The 16,785-nt window shown below is 48.0% G+C and overlaps 2 protein-coding genes across 2 annotated transcripts; both read right to left on the reverse strand.

Annotated features, from left to right (window-relative positions):
• Positions 1-1,173: 1,173 nt before the first annotated feature.
• Positions 1,174-13,904, reverse strand: LOC108978442 (protein pecanex). The gene is made up of 11 exons (XM_018948734.1): positions 13,752-13,904; positions 13,235-13,410; positions 11,799-11,929; positions 10,734-11,729; positions 7,393-10,671; positions 5,933-7,333; positions 5,706-5,866; positions 5,233-5,632; positions 4,817-5,163; positions 2,293-4,758; positions 1,174-2,229 (listed from the first exon to the last, which is right to left on the reverse strand). The coding sequence occupies exons 1-11, from the start codon at positions 13,902-13,904 to the stop codon at positions 1,174-1,176; spliced, it is 10,566 nt and encodes a 3,521-aa protein (XP_018804279.1).
• Positions 13,905-14,988: 1,084 nt separating this feature from the next.
• On the reverse strand, positions 14,989-15,981 carry LOC108978413 (sex-determining region Y protein). The gene is made up of 3 exons (XM_018948680.1): positions 15,863-15,981; positions 15,723-15,790; positions 14,989-15,462 (listed from the first exon to the last, which is right to left on the reverse strand). The coding sequence occupies exons 1-3, from the start codon at positions 15,878-15,880 to the stop codon at positions 15,165-15,167; spliced, it is 384 nt and encodes a 127-aa protein (XP_018804225.1). The 5' UTR covers positions 15,881-15,981; the 3' UTR covers positions 14,989-15,164.
• Positions 15,982-16,785: the final 804 nt, after the last annotated feature.

Genomic DNA, 16,785 nt, shown 5'->3' on the forward strand with positions numbered 1-16,785 from the left:
TTTCTGAGTGCAACGAGAGGAAATTAAACTTTGAGAGTTCGAAAATCGTCATAATAATTAAAAAAATATATATTAAAATTTCTACCTGTATGAATATAAGGAAACAATTTTTAGAACTCTATGAATTATAAAAATATTCAATTATGATGAGAAACTTTTAAAACATATGAAGATTGTAGGGTTACGTCTCTCATACTATATAATGCTAGTTAAAAATAAAATAATAAAATGTTGTAAATACAAAAAATTACAAATAAACATTTTTTATTCCATAAAAAAATTTATAATTTACAATTGTTATTTTTTTCACACTAGCTTAAATTAAATTTTGTGTCTCACTAATAAAACACAAAGAATATATGTGTGTATTTGTGTATATATGAATGTGTRTGTGTGTGTGTGAACAATTCTAACGCACCTTAGTTTGACTTAAAAATTGTGTGTTTTGTTCTATGCATTTTTGGCGTAACGGTTAAGGTTAAAATGTGTGTATATATGTGTGTGTATATATAACGGTGTATACATGCTTTCTATGCAAAAATGTTTGTGTGTGTATGCGCTATACTTATTACGTAGGTACAGTAGGAAGATTTGCAATTGCTCTAGGAATGAGTATGTATCTGTTATTATTCTGTATGAAGAATTATTATTAATTTTTTCTTTTTTAGTTTTTTTTTTGCTTGCCCTTAACAAATGCTGCACTTATGTATGTACATATGTAAGTTTTCTGCTATGCAATATAACTTAATTTGCGCCTTTGTTATTTTTTATATTTGCTTTATCATAATTTTCTACAATTATTGATTTCATCTGCTTTTGTTTTGATTCTCTGCTTACGATTACAACAACCTTACATAATTACAAAAAAAAAAAAAAAAAAAATTAAAATATACCAAATTAACGCTAATTATCAATAATATGTATGTGTGTGTATGCATGTAATTACAGTAACTTAGTAAAGTAAATTCTACAAACGAGTGCTTGTTTCTGTTCTCTCTCAGTTTCTTTTGTGTTTGCCACTTCGGTGGCTATCAGCATCAGCTGCCGATTTGGCTATTAAATTCAACAACTTTTTAATTTTCATTCACGATCGGCCTGGGCGAACCCGTCGGCTCAACAATTAAAAATGTACCGTATTAACGCTACATTGCCGTGCGGAATGCTCAGCAGCTGCTAAACGTCGCTGCATTCGGGCAGTGTTTGCTGCTCTAACTGCGCCACGCAGGCCGCCGTTTGTGCTTCCGGTGCTACCTCACTTTCGCATTCCTGTTCCCCGCCCACATCATCTCTGCTGGCTGACGCATCACTCGGCGTTACAGCCGATCTTTCCTCGGCATCATACGCCACTAAGGCAGTGCCAGTTTCGTGCGACTGCGGTGCCTCCGTCTCTTGCTGCTCACTCGCCGCGGGTTCTGGACTTAACTCTTCCGCGCGTTCTTCACGTTTCGCCTGCTCTGCCTGCTTTAGCTCGGCATCTTTGTGCTCCGACATCATCTTCCACATGTTGAAGAATTGTTCGCGCCGTTGCATTTCGTAGTTGAGCAGCTCAGCCTCATCCTCTGAGCTACTGCTACTCACTGCGCGCATTTGCACGTTGCCGCTGGTAATTGCGCCTGTCAACACTAACGCCGTCGCACCACTTACGCTCGCCCGTTCGCCGGCAGCATCTAGCGGCGCGGTGTCTTCTACTTTTGCGTCGTCGTACGTGTAAGTATCTGCATCGGCGCCGGCGCCGCTTAGCACGCTGCTGCCCATCAAATGTGAGGTAGGTGACTCGAGACTGCTGCCCAGTATTGGTGTTAGACCTTCGCCGCGTAGACGTTCGCGTTGCTGCAGCTGTAGCTCGTCCAATTCATGGAGCTCGTGTTGCACAGAGCTTCGTCGCGCATTAACCGCGCGCATGGCGACCAAAACACCTGCCGCCGCAGTGGCCATTTCCTCTTCTTCACTGAGGCCATCGTCACCATCACGTATCGCATCGTATTCACGTATGCCGAATTCGCCGACGGGTACATAATAACCGTTTATAGCCACCAGGTAGACCACGCGGCTGAAAGGCGAACGGAAAAGTGGATCGCGGTGTCCGGGCATCCAGAAGTGCACCACGTAGCCCACCATGCCGATACAGGGCAGCCAATCCTTCCAGGCGGAACGACCACCTTTGGCGCGCATTTCCTCGCTGGGCCAAAACATGTTAAAGCGACGTCCGACATCGATGCGATCAAAAATCTGCGACAGACGTAAAAAACTATGTTAAGTCAATATGCTACAATTTCATCGCTTGTACTTTACCTCAAAATCATCGATAATGACGACCTTCTTGTACAGTCCGATGCGCGGCACGTGTCCCGCTGCTGCTAAGGACGCCACCATATCAGCGCTGCTCGACTTTCCGCCCATCTCGGGCACGCCGCTGCGTTCGTTCGCGGCCAGCGCTGCCGCCGCCGTCAAACTGATCGGACCTTTCGACTTACGCGGATAGTCGCCAGGTGTCGTTATAATGCTGCCAATGCCGATGCTGCCCGATGAACTGGACATTTTGGTGTAGCGCGGACTGCTGCTATTCGGTTGCAACTCAGCACCACCGCCAGCATGGGGCTCCAACTGACGCGCCGATTCAGCAGATTTTGCAGTTGTAGTCGCCGCATTACTGCCGGTGTCTGCAGCATTCGCGCTGCCACTAGTGCTAGCAATGGGTAGCGTTACACGCCGTTCGCGCTCGACGCGTGACAGCGAATGCGATACGCGTATGCCGACACCGCGTAATTGCTCTCGTTCACGTTCACGCTCGTGTTCTTGTTCGCGTTCCCGATTTAATAAACCGGCGAGCAGCGCAGGCTTTGCCGTCACCACAGGACAACGCCATAACGGTGTCACCACCGCGCCATCGCTGCCAAATTGCGCGCCCAGTGTGCCGCCAATACTGGTTGGTACGGTGACACCATGCACCGGCCGACACCCGAACATATTGCCCACCGTCAGCGTGTTGTAAAGCGGCGCCGAGATGTAGATGGGCGCAATGTCAGCGCCTGACTCACCACTACCCACGGTGGCGCTACCCATGCCGCCGGTAACGCCTAGGCCGAGGTTGGAGGTCTCCATCGCCGAGCCCGAGCTGCAGCCTTGACGACAGCGCTCACGTATCCGATGCCACCAATCTAAAACGTTCGATTTGATCGACTCCAGCGTAATGGCGCCACCGATGACCTTGCACAGTTGCTCATTGGTATCCGCGTAGGAAGTGGTGAGCGGCGACACGTATATGGGGTATCCAATTGGTTGATCACAGCTGGAATTGATGATGTTGCGCAACGCCTGTTTGGCATTCTGTATGCTGCCGCGCTCGGGATTGCGATTGCGCAAATATATGAGCTCCTGCTGCTGCCCCGCCCAAAGGCCGCGCACGCATTCGCGATTAAGCTTGATGACACGGAAGCTGAGGAAACGCTTCGTCAGCCTGATTATGCGGTACTCGTCTGAGCCGTCCTCCATTACATGACGCAAGGCAAGCAAGTTGGGCGCGCCCCTCAGCACAGCGCTGCGCCAAACAGGATCTGCTTCGTGTGATATAACCAAGTCATTGGCGCACGTATCAATCGCCTCGTACAGCGCCTCCGGGTAGTGAAACTCATCTGGATTTGAGATGTGATCTTGCTGCAGCTTCAGCGCCATTTTTACAGCCGGCGCCACTACAGCATGCAGCAACTCCATGTCGGCAAAGACCCACTCATCGCGTGGTGATTGTATGCGAAAATCGCCCTTAAACAACTGATGCAAACCGTGCAAAAAGAATTCAACACCGGTCAGCGAGCTGTGCGAAGCGTTGGCCAACGAACGTCGTGCCAACAGGCCCAGTGCAAGGCAGAGCGAAACTATCGGCGAGTCCTTTGTCACGCTGGGCACTTTTAACTTTAACAATGGTCGTTCGCAATTGGTCTCCTCTGAAGCTGCGCGCTCGGTACCGCCGTTAGGTGCGTTCGTAGTGTTTGCACTAGCCGTTGGCGATGCTTCTTTGCGCAGTGCTTTCAGCGCCGCGGCACCAGCACCCACTGACTTACCGCGCATTTGCTGCCCCAGTGTAGGCATTTTAGCCGCCGCCGAGATGCTTGCGCCCACTGTCGCCGCACTATTCGCAAAACCATTATCGAGTGGCGCATGCGCGGCTCCCACGGATATGTAACAGCCGCCCACGCCACTTAGACCCGGCGCCGACTCGGACGTCTGCCGCGAAATGTTAGCAAATGAGGGCGAGATGGCGATATGCTCCGAAGAGTTCGTTGTGGTACTGCCGCTCATTGTCGCGCTCTTCTGCGGACGCGTGCGCAGCTGTTGTTGTGACTGTGATTTGCTGGTGGTAGTTGTGGCGGTTGTGGACAGGTTTGGCGTGCTCTTCGAGTCGTTATACGCACCGCCGTTGTTATTGCTATTGTTGGTGGTGGGTGTGTGTGGTGGTAGTGGTGGCGCGGGTGCCGCATTTGTTGCATTGCTGCCGTTAGTATTCGCCGTGGACGTTGCGGGATTCTGACTCTCTTTCCGCTTATCAAAGCAATAGTTGATCCAGCTTAGGTAAACATAACAGAAGCTGGAGCGCGTGATGCCAACAGCGCGAAAGTCGAAATCTTCATCGAGATTGTAGTTGAAAATGGGATCGAGATCCACAAACTGCCGACTGAGCGTATGTTGAAGCGCTTCCTGTATGGGCGCCGAAGCAAGCCATTGCTCCAGCTTGGGATTCTTGATCACATAATAAATGATGCTCTGCAAAAATAATATTAATGGCTATTGTTGTTGTACATAAGGCGCGATAATGACTTACCTTAATGTAATAGGTGATGAGCACCTTGCGATACTCGAAGACCTGCAGCGTGGCGCTCGCCAAGTTATCCGATATCGAGTAACCTTCGAGCACGTATTGCGCCGCGACCACTTGCCAGGCGAGCCAACGCGTCGAGAACATGGCGTTCACGCTCAGCATGCGCGGCAAATGGCCCGGGTCGCAGCAGCAGCAGCCATCGTTATCCTCTACATCCTCGGTTATGGCCTCCACTTCGCGTTGCTGGCAGTAAGTGCCACGAAATTCCAAGCCACGCATCTGAAAGGTACACAGTCCGTTACCCAGCTCAATGATGTGCACCAGGCAGTTGAGGTAGTCTGAGGCGAGCACTAGTTGAGCGGATATTAAGACAATAAGCACGGCGAAGCGTCATTAAAGCAAAAACACAAACAACTTACCAAAACAATCGCCTTGATTGACGTTGCCCCAGCGACCCATCAGCAGGTCGCCGCACAAAGAGTGCTGCAGTGAGCGCGTTAAATGCTCATAGAAAATGCTGTTCAAATTGTTATCGTCCGCGCCTAGATTGCGCTCCAGCTGCGAACTCAAACGCGTATTGGAATGATCGATGCGACGCGTATTGTAGTCGCGCTCCCAGAACTTTATGGGGCGCACGTAGGAGGTGAGGAAAATGGCGCTGCCCAGGAAGGGATTCAGCGGCGTGGAGAGTATGGCTGAGACGCCGGCCTGCAGGAAGAGCATTGCCGAGTGCGGTACACTAAATGGTTGGGCGAATGCGTGGAACGCCGAACCCCACGTGATTTGCCACGGCGCGATGTAGGTAACGATGAATTGTAGCTACGCGCCGATAGTGAGAAAAAATAGTTCTTTTTAGTTAAGATATTACACGGCAGCGGAAGCGGGGTCTTACCTTAAGTAGAAAATCACAGCACTTGCGGAAGGCCAACGACATGAAGAAATAGTCGATGAGGAACGTCTCACTTGCGAAGGCGAAATCGTAGCGAAAGCACAGAACGGTGAACATCACAATCAGATACTGATTTGTCGGATCCGAATACGCGTTGCGAATCACTAATGAAAACAACCAAGTTAAATAATACAAATTTCTCGTTAAAATCACCGTCTATCAGCACTCACGTTTCAGCGCGCACACCGCCACAATCAGTGTGCCCCAGGCAATGCCGAACTTGTTGGCAATTATCTGCGCGTCCGCGGTTACAGACGAAATGACCAGCAACGGAAACATCACATTGCGCTCCAGCATGCAGAGATAGATGTAGACCTTCTCGAACCACATCACCTTCGGCGCGTGTGCTACTTCGAACTGTCCGTATTCCTTCTGGCGCAGCAACGGTCGCGCAAAGCAGAGCCAAGGCATGTGCTTGCGCATCTGCGGTATGATGTAGTGCAGTAGCAGACCCAAACCGCCGGTGAAAGCGTAGAGCACAATGTTCAGATCCGGCTGCAAAACGGTGAAGACGGTGCTGCAGTGCAGACCAAAGACAACAAACGCCAGCAGCGTGGTCACTACAAGATCATTCTTAAGCCGCATATTCACTGTAGCCTGCAGCTTCTTAGGCAGCGGATCGGGCGATTCGTTGTCGTTGTCCGCATTTGCGCTGGCGGCGTTCGTTGGCATGACGGTGGGCTCGATGTCGGCGCAGACGCCACCCGCAGTCAGCGTGGACATGTCGCCGGGGTTGGTGGTCGACGAGCTGGACATTTTGTCCTCCTCATCGCCGGCTTGTTGTTGGGCTTCAGCATCCACGTCCGCTTCAACCGACTTCGATCTTACGGCGTCCCCAGTTGTTATAGACGTCGGCTGTGCAGTTTCCTTCGTGCCAACGCCCACGTTTGACGCATTTGTTGGCGTCGTGACAGTTGCGTTCGGCGCATCGACCACTTCGTTTTCAAGCAATTGGCTGGCGTTCTCTCCAACTGGCGCCGCGTCGTGCAGGCTTTCAGCGCCTGCCATCAGCGCGCCGCTACCGTTCACCACCGACACGAAGGAGTTTGACGTGGTCATGCCCCTTCTGTTGCTTGACTGGGTTTTAGCAAGCGTTTGACTGCTACTCGCCAATGAAGACGCCTTTGATTTGCTGATCTTGCCCTCAATTTCGATGTTTATATGTTCGAGTGTGGCGCGTTCGCGAATCTCAGCCGTGAGCTTTTCATCCAGTGCAGACATTTCGATCTGTTCATGAGCGCGTGCGCTGCTGCTTTTCGTGCGTCCTTTCAGTGTTGTATTTGTGGTGAGTTTCTGGCTACTCGCCGCGCTGCCGTCGATGGTAGCGGCGCTCAGCTCGTCCTCATCGTCATCGTCGTGGTAAGTGCTGACAATGCAGTTCTTGATGAGCGCCCACAAATGGCTAAAGTCACTGGCCGAACGCGACAGGTGGTAGCCGAGCGGTACGAGTATGGCGCAGAAGAGCGAGAACACTATGAATTGTGTACCGCGTTCTTCAGCGAATGCGCTGTAGAGTGGACCGTAGAGTAGCATAACGCCGAGTATAGAGCGCAGCACGCAGAGAAAAGAGCCTGTCGCGGATGAGTAACGAAGTAGAAAAAGGTAAGAAGAAAATATGTTAATAACTTACCCAGTAGACTACCCGCTGCATTGCCGCCGAAGACGTGCATATCTATTTGCTCCAGCAGATACATGAGAAAGGTGTTGATCTGCGGAAAGAGCCCTAACGAGAAGATTATCGGGAAGCACAATAGGAACACGTACATCACTTGCAGTGCTGTTGCGGTCAGCACAAGCGGTGAATAGCGTACGCCGAAGAAGCTCAGCACTGCCGGCGCCACTGCCTGTTGTTCATACTCCCGTTTCAGGCGCTCGCAAAGCAAGAGTATACCGCTGCATATGCAGAAGTATATAGCGCGCGAGTAAGCCACGGTCTTATTGAAGCCGTGTATGGGTGAGGCCGCATCCGGCTGTACGCTCTTTACCAGCGAGTACTGTGCGCTCGCTATAACGGCGCAAAATAGGAACGCGAACAGGTCTTTGTAGTAGCCCAGCTGCAGTATCGTGGCGCCAAGATAGGCAACCATCGCAGAAAGCAACACGGACAACATTATGTGAAGCCAATGTAGGTCGCGATCGAAGAGCGCTAAGAGCTCTAAGCGATCCATGGAGATCTTGAATTCATGCTCATAGCCACAACATTTGAAACGGTACTTGTAGTAGCTCTTTGGTGCTATCGGTTTTTCAGCCGACAAGGGGAAGGATGGACGAAAGTAACTCTCTATGGGACGGCCATTTAGTAAGCGGGTGCCAGTGCCAGTGTTATTGCTACCACTACCAGAGCGCGTCTGTGAAGAGCGCTGTTGTCCCTCATCGTTGAGTACATTTATGAGTCCCTGTATTGAGAGTCCAGCTCCGTTGTATACTGTGCGCGCGTTCAACGACGAGGAGGCCACCACAACGCCGAGCGGTGGATGTAGATTGCGTATAGGCGCTGTTGTAGCGCCCGACTGACTACTCAATTGCGCCGATTGCAGCTCATGTGCATGCGAGAAATCACCTATGGAGGAGTTGCCTGGCTCGGAAATTTGTTTTGAGTTGCGCCGCGCCTTGTCGCGGTAGTACATGCGCTCTGTCAGCCAGAGGCTATCCGTCGATGTGGCTGGGTAGGTGTTGAGCGCCTGGATGGCATCTTGGTAGAATTGAAAATGCGCGCTGGACATATTGGCGGTCGCAGTTGAGCAGCCGCCGGCACCGGTGCCGACGACGTTGCTTGACGCACCTGTTGCCGCGCTGCTTGCTGTAGCGTAGCCCTGTTGTGTGGCTTCGGGACGGCCATGTTCCGTCATCAGCCAAAGCATTTTATGTATGTCTGCGGAAAAGGAATCGGCGCTTATGCTGCGCGATGATGTGGAAGACGAAGTGCGCGAAGCAGTTTTCGATGTTATGCTATGCTGCGCGTTGTATGGCACCAGCGACATCTCGTTGTTTGTGCTGGTCGCACCGCTGTTGCCGCCGCGTCGTTTATGCAGCTGTGAGCCGCCGCCGCTGCTGTTCACAGTCTCATTTACTTCGCGATATTTAACGACCTTTGGAATAGCGCCTAGGTTTTTGCTGCTACTCGCGCCCGCGCTTGTTGATGGTTTTTTCCCACATTCCAAGCCCTCCTCTATATCTTTGTTCACTTTCAGGGGTTCCGCCTTTGCTTTAGGAGGCGCGACGTTAACAGCCGCCTCCATGCCCGCCAGCAACATGTCTTTTGAACTGGCGCTAACCTGCTCGCAATCACTAGAAGGGCAGCCGGAGTCACCCTCGCCGCGTGCAGCATGCTGCGGGCGCATTTCGTAGGCGTGTTGTGGCGCGCCAACGCCACCGTGGTGTCCGGCTAAGTTTTTGTGCTTCTGCAAAGCCGATATCTCCATGTACATATCCTGCTCCGCGGCTTTATTTTTGCTGACGCTATGCTGCCAGGATTTTCCGCTGAGCAGTGGTGAGCGCGAGCCGTTGTTGTCCGTCTCCGAATCGGTGGAATGTAGACGCTGACGTAATGTTTGCGAAGTCGAAGGCTGTTCGTCATCCAGCGCAGGCGCAACTGCGGCATGCACTGTTGGCGAGCGTAATGACTGGCGTTGCCTTGCCGCGGGCTCATCAACTTCGTCTTCACTATCGGCCGAATATACATGCGCCTTACGATTATTTTCCGCCGCCGAACGTTTCAAATCCTGCTGAATCTGCTCTAGTCCGTTGAGTATATGGTCAAAATCATCCGTGAAATCTGTCTTTGGCTGGTTGACTGGGGCCGCCTGACATACGACGGATTTCAGTTCAGCGTTGCCCAAACCATGCTCCAAGTCGTCATCAAAGTCTTTGAACTCGTCGTCTTCGTCGTTGTCCACCTCGTCGCCCAGTATATCACCCACATCCGATTCGGCGCTGTGGTGGAGACAGCCCAACGCTTTGCGTCTGTGACGCATCGGTACGTCATCTACTTCGTCATCGACATTATCAACTTCGTCGTCATCCAGATCATCCAGCTCAATGTCATTTTCCTCATTGCCTTCCTCTATGCCTTCTATATCTTCGTCCTCATCGTCATCGCCACAATCACCAGCTTCCATATCGTTCAATTCCAATGCGCAATCGCTACGTTGCGTTGCTACATCCAACGACGAGGCGCGCTCATCCGACTGTTCGACAATAGGCGATACGGGCTCAATCAGTGCGGTGGTCGAGCCGCTTGTTCCGAAATTTAAGCTGCTACTGCCGCCACTACTGCTACTCGCGCCACCAAAGCTCCCGCCGAACTTCGGACACAAGTTTAGGTGCGGATTGCGTACTAGACATTTGCTAGGTGGCGGTAGCAATGCTGATTGCGGATTCTTTATCATTTGCTGGCCATTTATCGCCTCCACGCTGTTGGGGTGAGGACTAAGGTTCGAGACTGAGGGACGCGGACAGGAGATCTCTAGCGCCGCACTCTTAATGCGGCGTACAGTCGGCTGCTGGCCCGACGCCAACGCAGCAGCGGCAGCCAAAGCGCTTGAGTGCGCATGATGCGGGGCGCCTACACCACTAGCGCCGCCTTTATAGAGTGCAGTGGCATTGGAATGTCGCCGTCTTTTCATGCCGCTGCCACTGTTACCCGCACTCGATTTTGCATTACCCACGGGCAGTTGCAGCGCGGACATGGTGCTGCTGGAGTCTTTGCGTATGTTGACGACGCCATGGTGGTGGTGATGATGTGGAGTGCGGTAGAATTGCTGTTGATACTGCGCGTAATGTGCGTTAAACGGCTGCTGCTGCTGCAATAGAAACCCGGGACGATTCGACTTGCGCCCATCCAATTGTTCGATGCCAAAATCCGATTTCGTGTAGCTGTCATCGTCGATGTAGACATCGGAGGATGAACCTGCGGTACGTAAAAGAATATTGTATAAACATATACCTAAACAGTCACAACTGCGTACTAACCTAGTATCCATGGCTGCAGAACTCGCGCGCGCGTGTCCACATGCCCCGACATGCCGCTGGCGCTGCCGCCTAGACCATCCATCTCCATATCATCGCCGTCCAAGATGTCACCGACTATCGCCGCCAACGCGCTGCTGCTGCTGGCGCCGCTGGACACATGGTGCGGCTGATGCTCATGGTGAATGGGCAGGAAGAGACTACGATTTTGTTGTTTCATGCGCTCTTCGTGCGTTTCGGAGCTGCGATGTCGTTGCAAGCGCGTCCCCTTAGCCGACGACAGCGCAGAGGATGCGTTCAGTGCAATACAACCTGTAGCGCCGCCGGAGCCAGAGGAACTCGACATATTCGTTGTTGCCGTTGGTGTTGCGTTAGCACTTGTGAGCGCCAGCGTTGTCGTGGCGTTAGTCGTTGTGGCAGTTCGTTGTGTGGCAGGGCCTATTGCAATGGTGCCCAGCGCATTGTGCGTCGTCTTCGATGCCGAGGCAGATTTGCTCGCCACAGCGGCATTGACGTCTTGCGGATGCAAAAAGTTGTCATTACAACGCGCAGTGGTGCTCGTCGCAATTGTATCAGATTGATTGCGTATCAGTTTGTTGGCCAAGCACGATTCGGCGGCAGCGTCTAAGCTGCCTTGACGTTCTAGACGCCGTCGTTGATGACGTCGCTTGAATTCCTCAGATGATTTACGTAGTAGGTGTGGCATGTGGCGTGCGGTGGCATTGTTGGTGGCTGTGCTATTGTTGGCGCCGGGTTTTAAAGTGCTGCTGTGGTGTGCGGTTATGTCGACGTTGCTCATATGTTCACTTTCGTGCTCCGGATAGACGCTGAGTGCGCCAGTGATGGGCGCATTTGTTGAACGTATGGATTTTGTGACGCTAACGGAACCGGCAAGTGACTGTTGATCTTGTTGGCTATTACCAGAGACTAGCGAAGGGGGATAGAACAGCATTTCGATAGATTCTGAACTGTTTTTGCGATGTACGTCCACCTTGAGGTCTGCGCCAATATTTTGTAGGGAAATTTCATATAATCTTTGATTTGTTTTATAAATTTCACCTAACTCACCAATTATGCTATTTACATTTTCCATGGACATCATGCTGTTCTCCTCGCTTGCTTCATTTATCGCCTGCTCCACGGAATTGTGTGAACCATCGTTGCGCATCACCTTCATTTCGATGCCCGTCTCATTTTCGCTACAAGTAAGTACAAATATATAACTGCATAAACAATAGCCTACACTAGATAACGAAGTACAAAAGGCAGCAGCTAGTTGCAAATAAGGCGGCGGGTGCTGCTTAACGCGTCGTTTTTTATTTATAAACAAACAACTCGCCACGCTATGCAATTTCTACACACATACGCTCGCTTATGTACACCATTGTTAGGGGGTGCAAACCCACATGCAATGCATGGCGAAGTTCATAATCCTTTCTCACCTATGCCTTCGGCCAACTAGCAACGCCACTCGTTTATAAACAAATATTCCTGCAATCGCGCATACATATGTACATACATGCTTGAGAAAGCATTTACAACAATGCACGTGGCCTTGTTGCCTTATTTCAACTTTCTACCCATCAAACTACTGTCAGCTGATGCATACCTATACATAAACACTCATGCTTGACACCTTAAGGGAGGCGATTCTTTGCATTTGACAAATTTCAATATGGAAAAGCTTGAATTTTCCCGACGCCAAGGTCACTAGGTGTCATAATTTATTTAATCATTAATAATCATCTCAAATATAATTTTTCTTTAACCACTTTAAACGCAAAATATATGAAGCTTAAATCTAAAGTCTAAGTCGGCGATTTATAGTTGAAACAATTATTTTATAGTTATGGTTTCTGTGTTTGCTTTACATACTCGAGAGCTTTGACCTGCAATTTAGCAATATCATTCATGCTAATTTTTTTCACAAGCAACAGTTGAACAACAACAAGAAATTATTAAACAAATGCAAATATTATAAGCATTGTGAGTCATTTCAAAGCAAATGAATACTAAAGACACGATCGACACTTATCGTCACTTTTGTTGTTGTTGTTGTTATCAGTAATGTGAACGTTGTATGAATAACTTGAGACGCTTAATTGTTTCCAATTAAAAGGGTCTTCGGTGTGAGGTTTTTTTAAGCTTTTCAATATTGATATTGTGATTTTCTGTAATATATAGCATTTGTTGGGAAATTATTTACTGGCAGCAATGCAATTTAGTATGTATGTGTTTATCAGTATTCACCATTTTTTATTTAAAATTTCGATGGAATTGTGCGTGGTTTTATTTCATGCGGCTTTGTTTTATAGTTGTTTTCATTGCTTATTTCGATTCAGTGAGCTTTGTTCACTGCATTGAAAATATTTTTAAACACATTTTTACACAAAACTACCACACTCCCAATTTCAATTTTTACACGCTTTTGTTTATCAGAATGACCGCTACGGTTGCCTTTATATTCACTTTCATTGCACTACATTACTTGCAGTTACACTCACCGTGGTTCCATTTCCTTAGTGATTTTGAAAAATGGATTTTTGAGATTCGCCTCCGACATGGTTTGGGCTCGGTCGTAGAGCCGATGCAATGCCATATTTGCTAGTTTCACCAGCAATATGGTGAAACTTGTGAGTGTGCAGTAAATGCACCATGTTAGCCAAGTACTTGGAAAATACTGCAACAAATTAAATCAAATAAGTCTGAATTTATAAACAATGACATTGGTGGGCGCGACAACAGCGGTTCTAGCGTCTGAGGAAGGCGTGATGGCGCGCCACTTTAAAAAGTGTTGTTTTTTTTTGCCACGGGTGTCTGCTTTGGCATGCAAATAGCGAACAGCCGGGCGATTTTCTAAATCGGTTTTCTCGCATTTTTTTGTTTTGTTTTGATTAGCATTGATGTATCTCATTTTGTGAGTGACGCACTATGCTGCCTTGACGCCGTTTTGCCAACCATCCAATAGCTGCGTCGGCGCCCGTTCTCAATGCCAAACATAGTTGTATTCGAAATACATACCAGATACGCGACAAACGGTGAACACAGCAGGTACAACCAGAGATACAGGTGTACCACATTACAGAAGACGCCCTGATGTGGATCGTAGAACCAGCCACCGGTCAGTGAGGCCCACACGCCCTGGCGCAAAATCTCCAAGGTTTGTGAACCCATGGCAAACTAACAGTCATCTCCTATACAGCCTGCCAAAGTCCAGTGGCAAAGATGTCGTCTGTAAGCTTGCTGCCAAATGAAATGCACATATACATGCGTATGTGTATATTGGCAGTCAATAGGTATGAATGGCGCGAGTTAATGCGCTATGTAAATGTACGTATGTTACAGGTGTGCAATGGATGGGCTGTTCGTGTGTAGGGGGCGGTACGGGTTGTGATTTGGCGTGTTGCAACCGACCACAACTACGATGATGGGTGTTGAAGACGACGTCTCAAAAATCAACGAAGACAACGTTTGCGATTCCCTTGAAGTTTCACGGTCAAAATTATACGAGTTAAACACTCAGTCGTTAAATATGTTGTGTGTTGCTGAAATGTACAAACAGGAAGCGTATGTGGTTTTCCTCAAGCACAACTTGACAATCTGCCGCTGCTGACGTTGTTTGTAGTCGCCGCAGAGCAATAATATATGTAAAGTTATTTGTACACCACTGCTTTTACAGAACTCGATTGTGTGCGTTGCTTCTTTAACGACTTTAATTTACACAATTTTCACTTCAACGCATGGACAATTTTTAAATATATATATTTTTTTTTTTTTTGTATTATGGCCTTAATTTGCTTTGCCTCTTGCTATTGCTACGAGTATTTTATACTTATTTTACATTTTACGGATGCAGCTCCTTCAAGGTTTCAGTTTAATTTTTTCTCTGCTGGCACTTTGTGCCATATTTTTGCTTAGTTCGAGACGCTAGCAAATGATATCTATGCTTACTGATTGTTTGGGCAGTTAGTTGTAATACCCAATTACAAATTTTAGATTTTTTCGCGTGAAAATTTTCCTTTATTTTTTTCGCGTTGAATTTCTCTGAATAATGAAACGTCAAAAACAGTCCCTACAATGCTGCTTCCTATTCCCTAACACAGTTCACAATGAATTAGTAGGTTGCTTCTTCTTGGCAAAGACCAAGTCACAATAGTTAAAACATATGTCAATAAGTGGTTATAAAATATGGCAAGAGATTTTTGTACCAAAGCTTCTTTAATAAAAAACTATCGTTTTCTATAAGATCAGCTTAAACATGTTTATTTAACAAAAAAAGAAAATTGAAACTAGTGATCGTGTAATATCTCTCACGGCATCCAACAATATACCTGTCCCATTCCCTTAGAAGTAATTTCGGAAATTTTAAATTTAGTAGTTTCTTATTAATTTTAAACATTTTGCATGGCTTTAATGGATCTACATGGACTTTGCTCAGCTCTCATGACTCTCCTCCTTGTGTTCGTACTGATGGTGATGGTGTATATGTTCCTCTTCTTCTTCGATAATCGGATGCACATGCTCGTGCTTTTCCGTGTGATGATGCTGATGCTCGTGAGAGATGTGCTCTTTGTGTATAATCGGATGATGCTCCTCGTGTATGACCTTTTCCTCTTTGATGACAATCGGTTTGTGATGATGATGTATATGCTTTATAATGGTGTGTGTGTGTTCCTCGATCTTCTTGTGGACCGGTACGTGTATGACGACCTTTTTCTTCTTCTGATGACCGCTAGAAAGTAAAAGTGCGAAAAAGAGAGAGAGGATGAGTATTAATGAAAAGATGACGAGGTGAACGAGTCCCTCTAGCCAAGTATTCCGAGGCGATTCTAGCCCATTCCCACGGCAGTCGGGTGTACTTAACCGAACCCGAACCCGAATTTTTATGCGGCCAGGAACTGTCAACTCGCCAGCAAACCTTCAAATCAGGCATGTTTTCTGCCACTAAAAGAACAACATATGCTAAAGCCAGCTCCGCGCCTAAACACTTACTTGGCATCCGCGCTTTGGGCGCACATCAGCAGCAGCAATGCGCCCACAACGATGGTCACATTGAAGAGCTAGCGGAAAACAAAAACAAAAGCGAAATTTATAAAGAACTTATCCCAGCAGAAAGTCAGTTTTCGCCTCACCCCGCGTGTTCGTTGCATATTAGAGCTAATTCGAGCCGTTTCTAAATTTGTAACACTTTCGCGAGCAGTCAGATCTGCAGTTACGATGTTCACTGGAAGCGCCGTTATTCACACTTCGCTTTGAGGCTACGAAATGAGTGTTGGCCCAGTTGGCTAAAGACTTTTATAACATGCAAACTGCAATGCGGATAACGGTAAAGTTTAGCTGCACATTCGTATGCCATGAGCAGCGCGGGGCGAGTGGGGCGGGCAGTTAAAGTGGAACGCCAGAAAACATGGAATTCGGACGATATTCGCTTCCTTGGCTCGCATGCGATTTGTGTGTGTCGATGTGTGGGTGCAAGTGGTGTGTGTGTGTGTGCTTTGGCGCTAGCAGTAACAGCTGCAACGTAATCGCCGCGGCGCATGCGCAACGGAGTGCAACAAAGGCGCCGATAAGGCTATTGTTACAAAGAAACTGTATGTATGTATATATATGTGTGCGTGCTGACGCTGGTGGGTGTATTTTGAGCTTATCATTTTTTGCAACCGTAAAATATATATTTTTCAGTTTCCTTTGCACAAACATTTGCTTTTAAGCATTTTCTGCTGCGTTTTATTGCATTTTATTGTTTGTGTTTTTGGTATTATTGCTTTTGCTAAGCGGAAGCCTATCTGAAAGTCAGTCAGCGGAAATACTTTTTACAAAGTAATTTAATTAAATTGTAACGGAAAAATATGCTCACGCACATAGGTATGTATGTGTGTGTAAGTGTAATATGCTCATGTACATATGTATGCACTCAGCTGATTGAATGATTTCAGAGACATGATAATTGGTGAGTGAGTGTGCTAAATTATGCTGAAATTAAGAGTGTTTAAATATTTTGTTGCGGAAAAAGTGAAAAATATACAGGCAAAAAGAAGAAATAAATGTTAAAAAA

Source organism: Bactrocera latifrons, unplaced genomic scaffold (assembly GCF_001853355.1).
Source record: "Bactrocera latifrons isolate USDA-ARS-PBARC rearing strain unplaced genomic scaffold, ASM185335v1 scaffold_121, whole genome shotgun sequence".
Classification (NCBI taxonomy): domain Eukaryota; kingdom Metazoa; phylum Arthropoda; class Insecta; order Diptera; family Tephritidae; genus Bactrocera; species Bactrocera latifrons.

What these genes read in the sequence shown, in the direction of transcription:
- LOC108978442 (XM_018948734.1), bottom strand. Translation starts at nt 13,904, where the DNA reads ATGGGTTCACAAACCTTGGAGATTTTGCGCCAGGGCGTGTGGGCCTCA. An exon ending in CACCGTTTGTCGCGTATCTG is followed by an intron (nt 13,411 to 13,751) that starts GTATGTATTTCG and finishes AATTTGTTGCAG; the next exon opens with TATTTTCCAAGTACTTGGCT. An exon ending in ACTAAGGAAATGGAACCACG is followed by an intron (nt 11,930 to 13,234) that starts GTGAGTGTAACT and finishes ACTTACTTGTAG; the next exon opens with CGAAAATGAGACGGGCATCG.
- LOC108978413 (XM_018948680.1), bottom strand. An exon ending in GCCCAAAGCGCGGATGCCAA is followed by an intron (nt 15,463 to 15,722) that starts GTAAGTGTTTAG and finishes TTTACTTTCTAG; the next exon opens with CGGTCATCAGAAGAAGAAAA.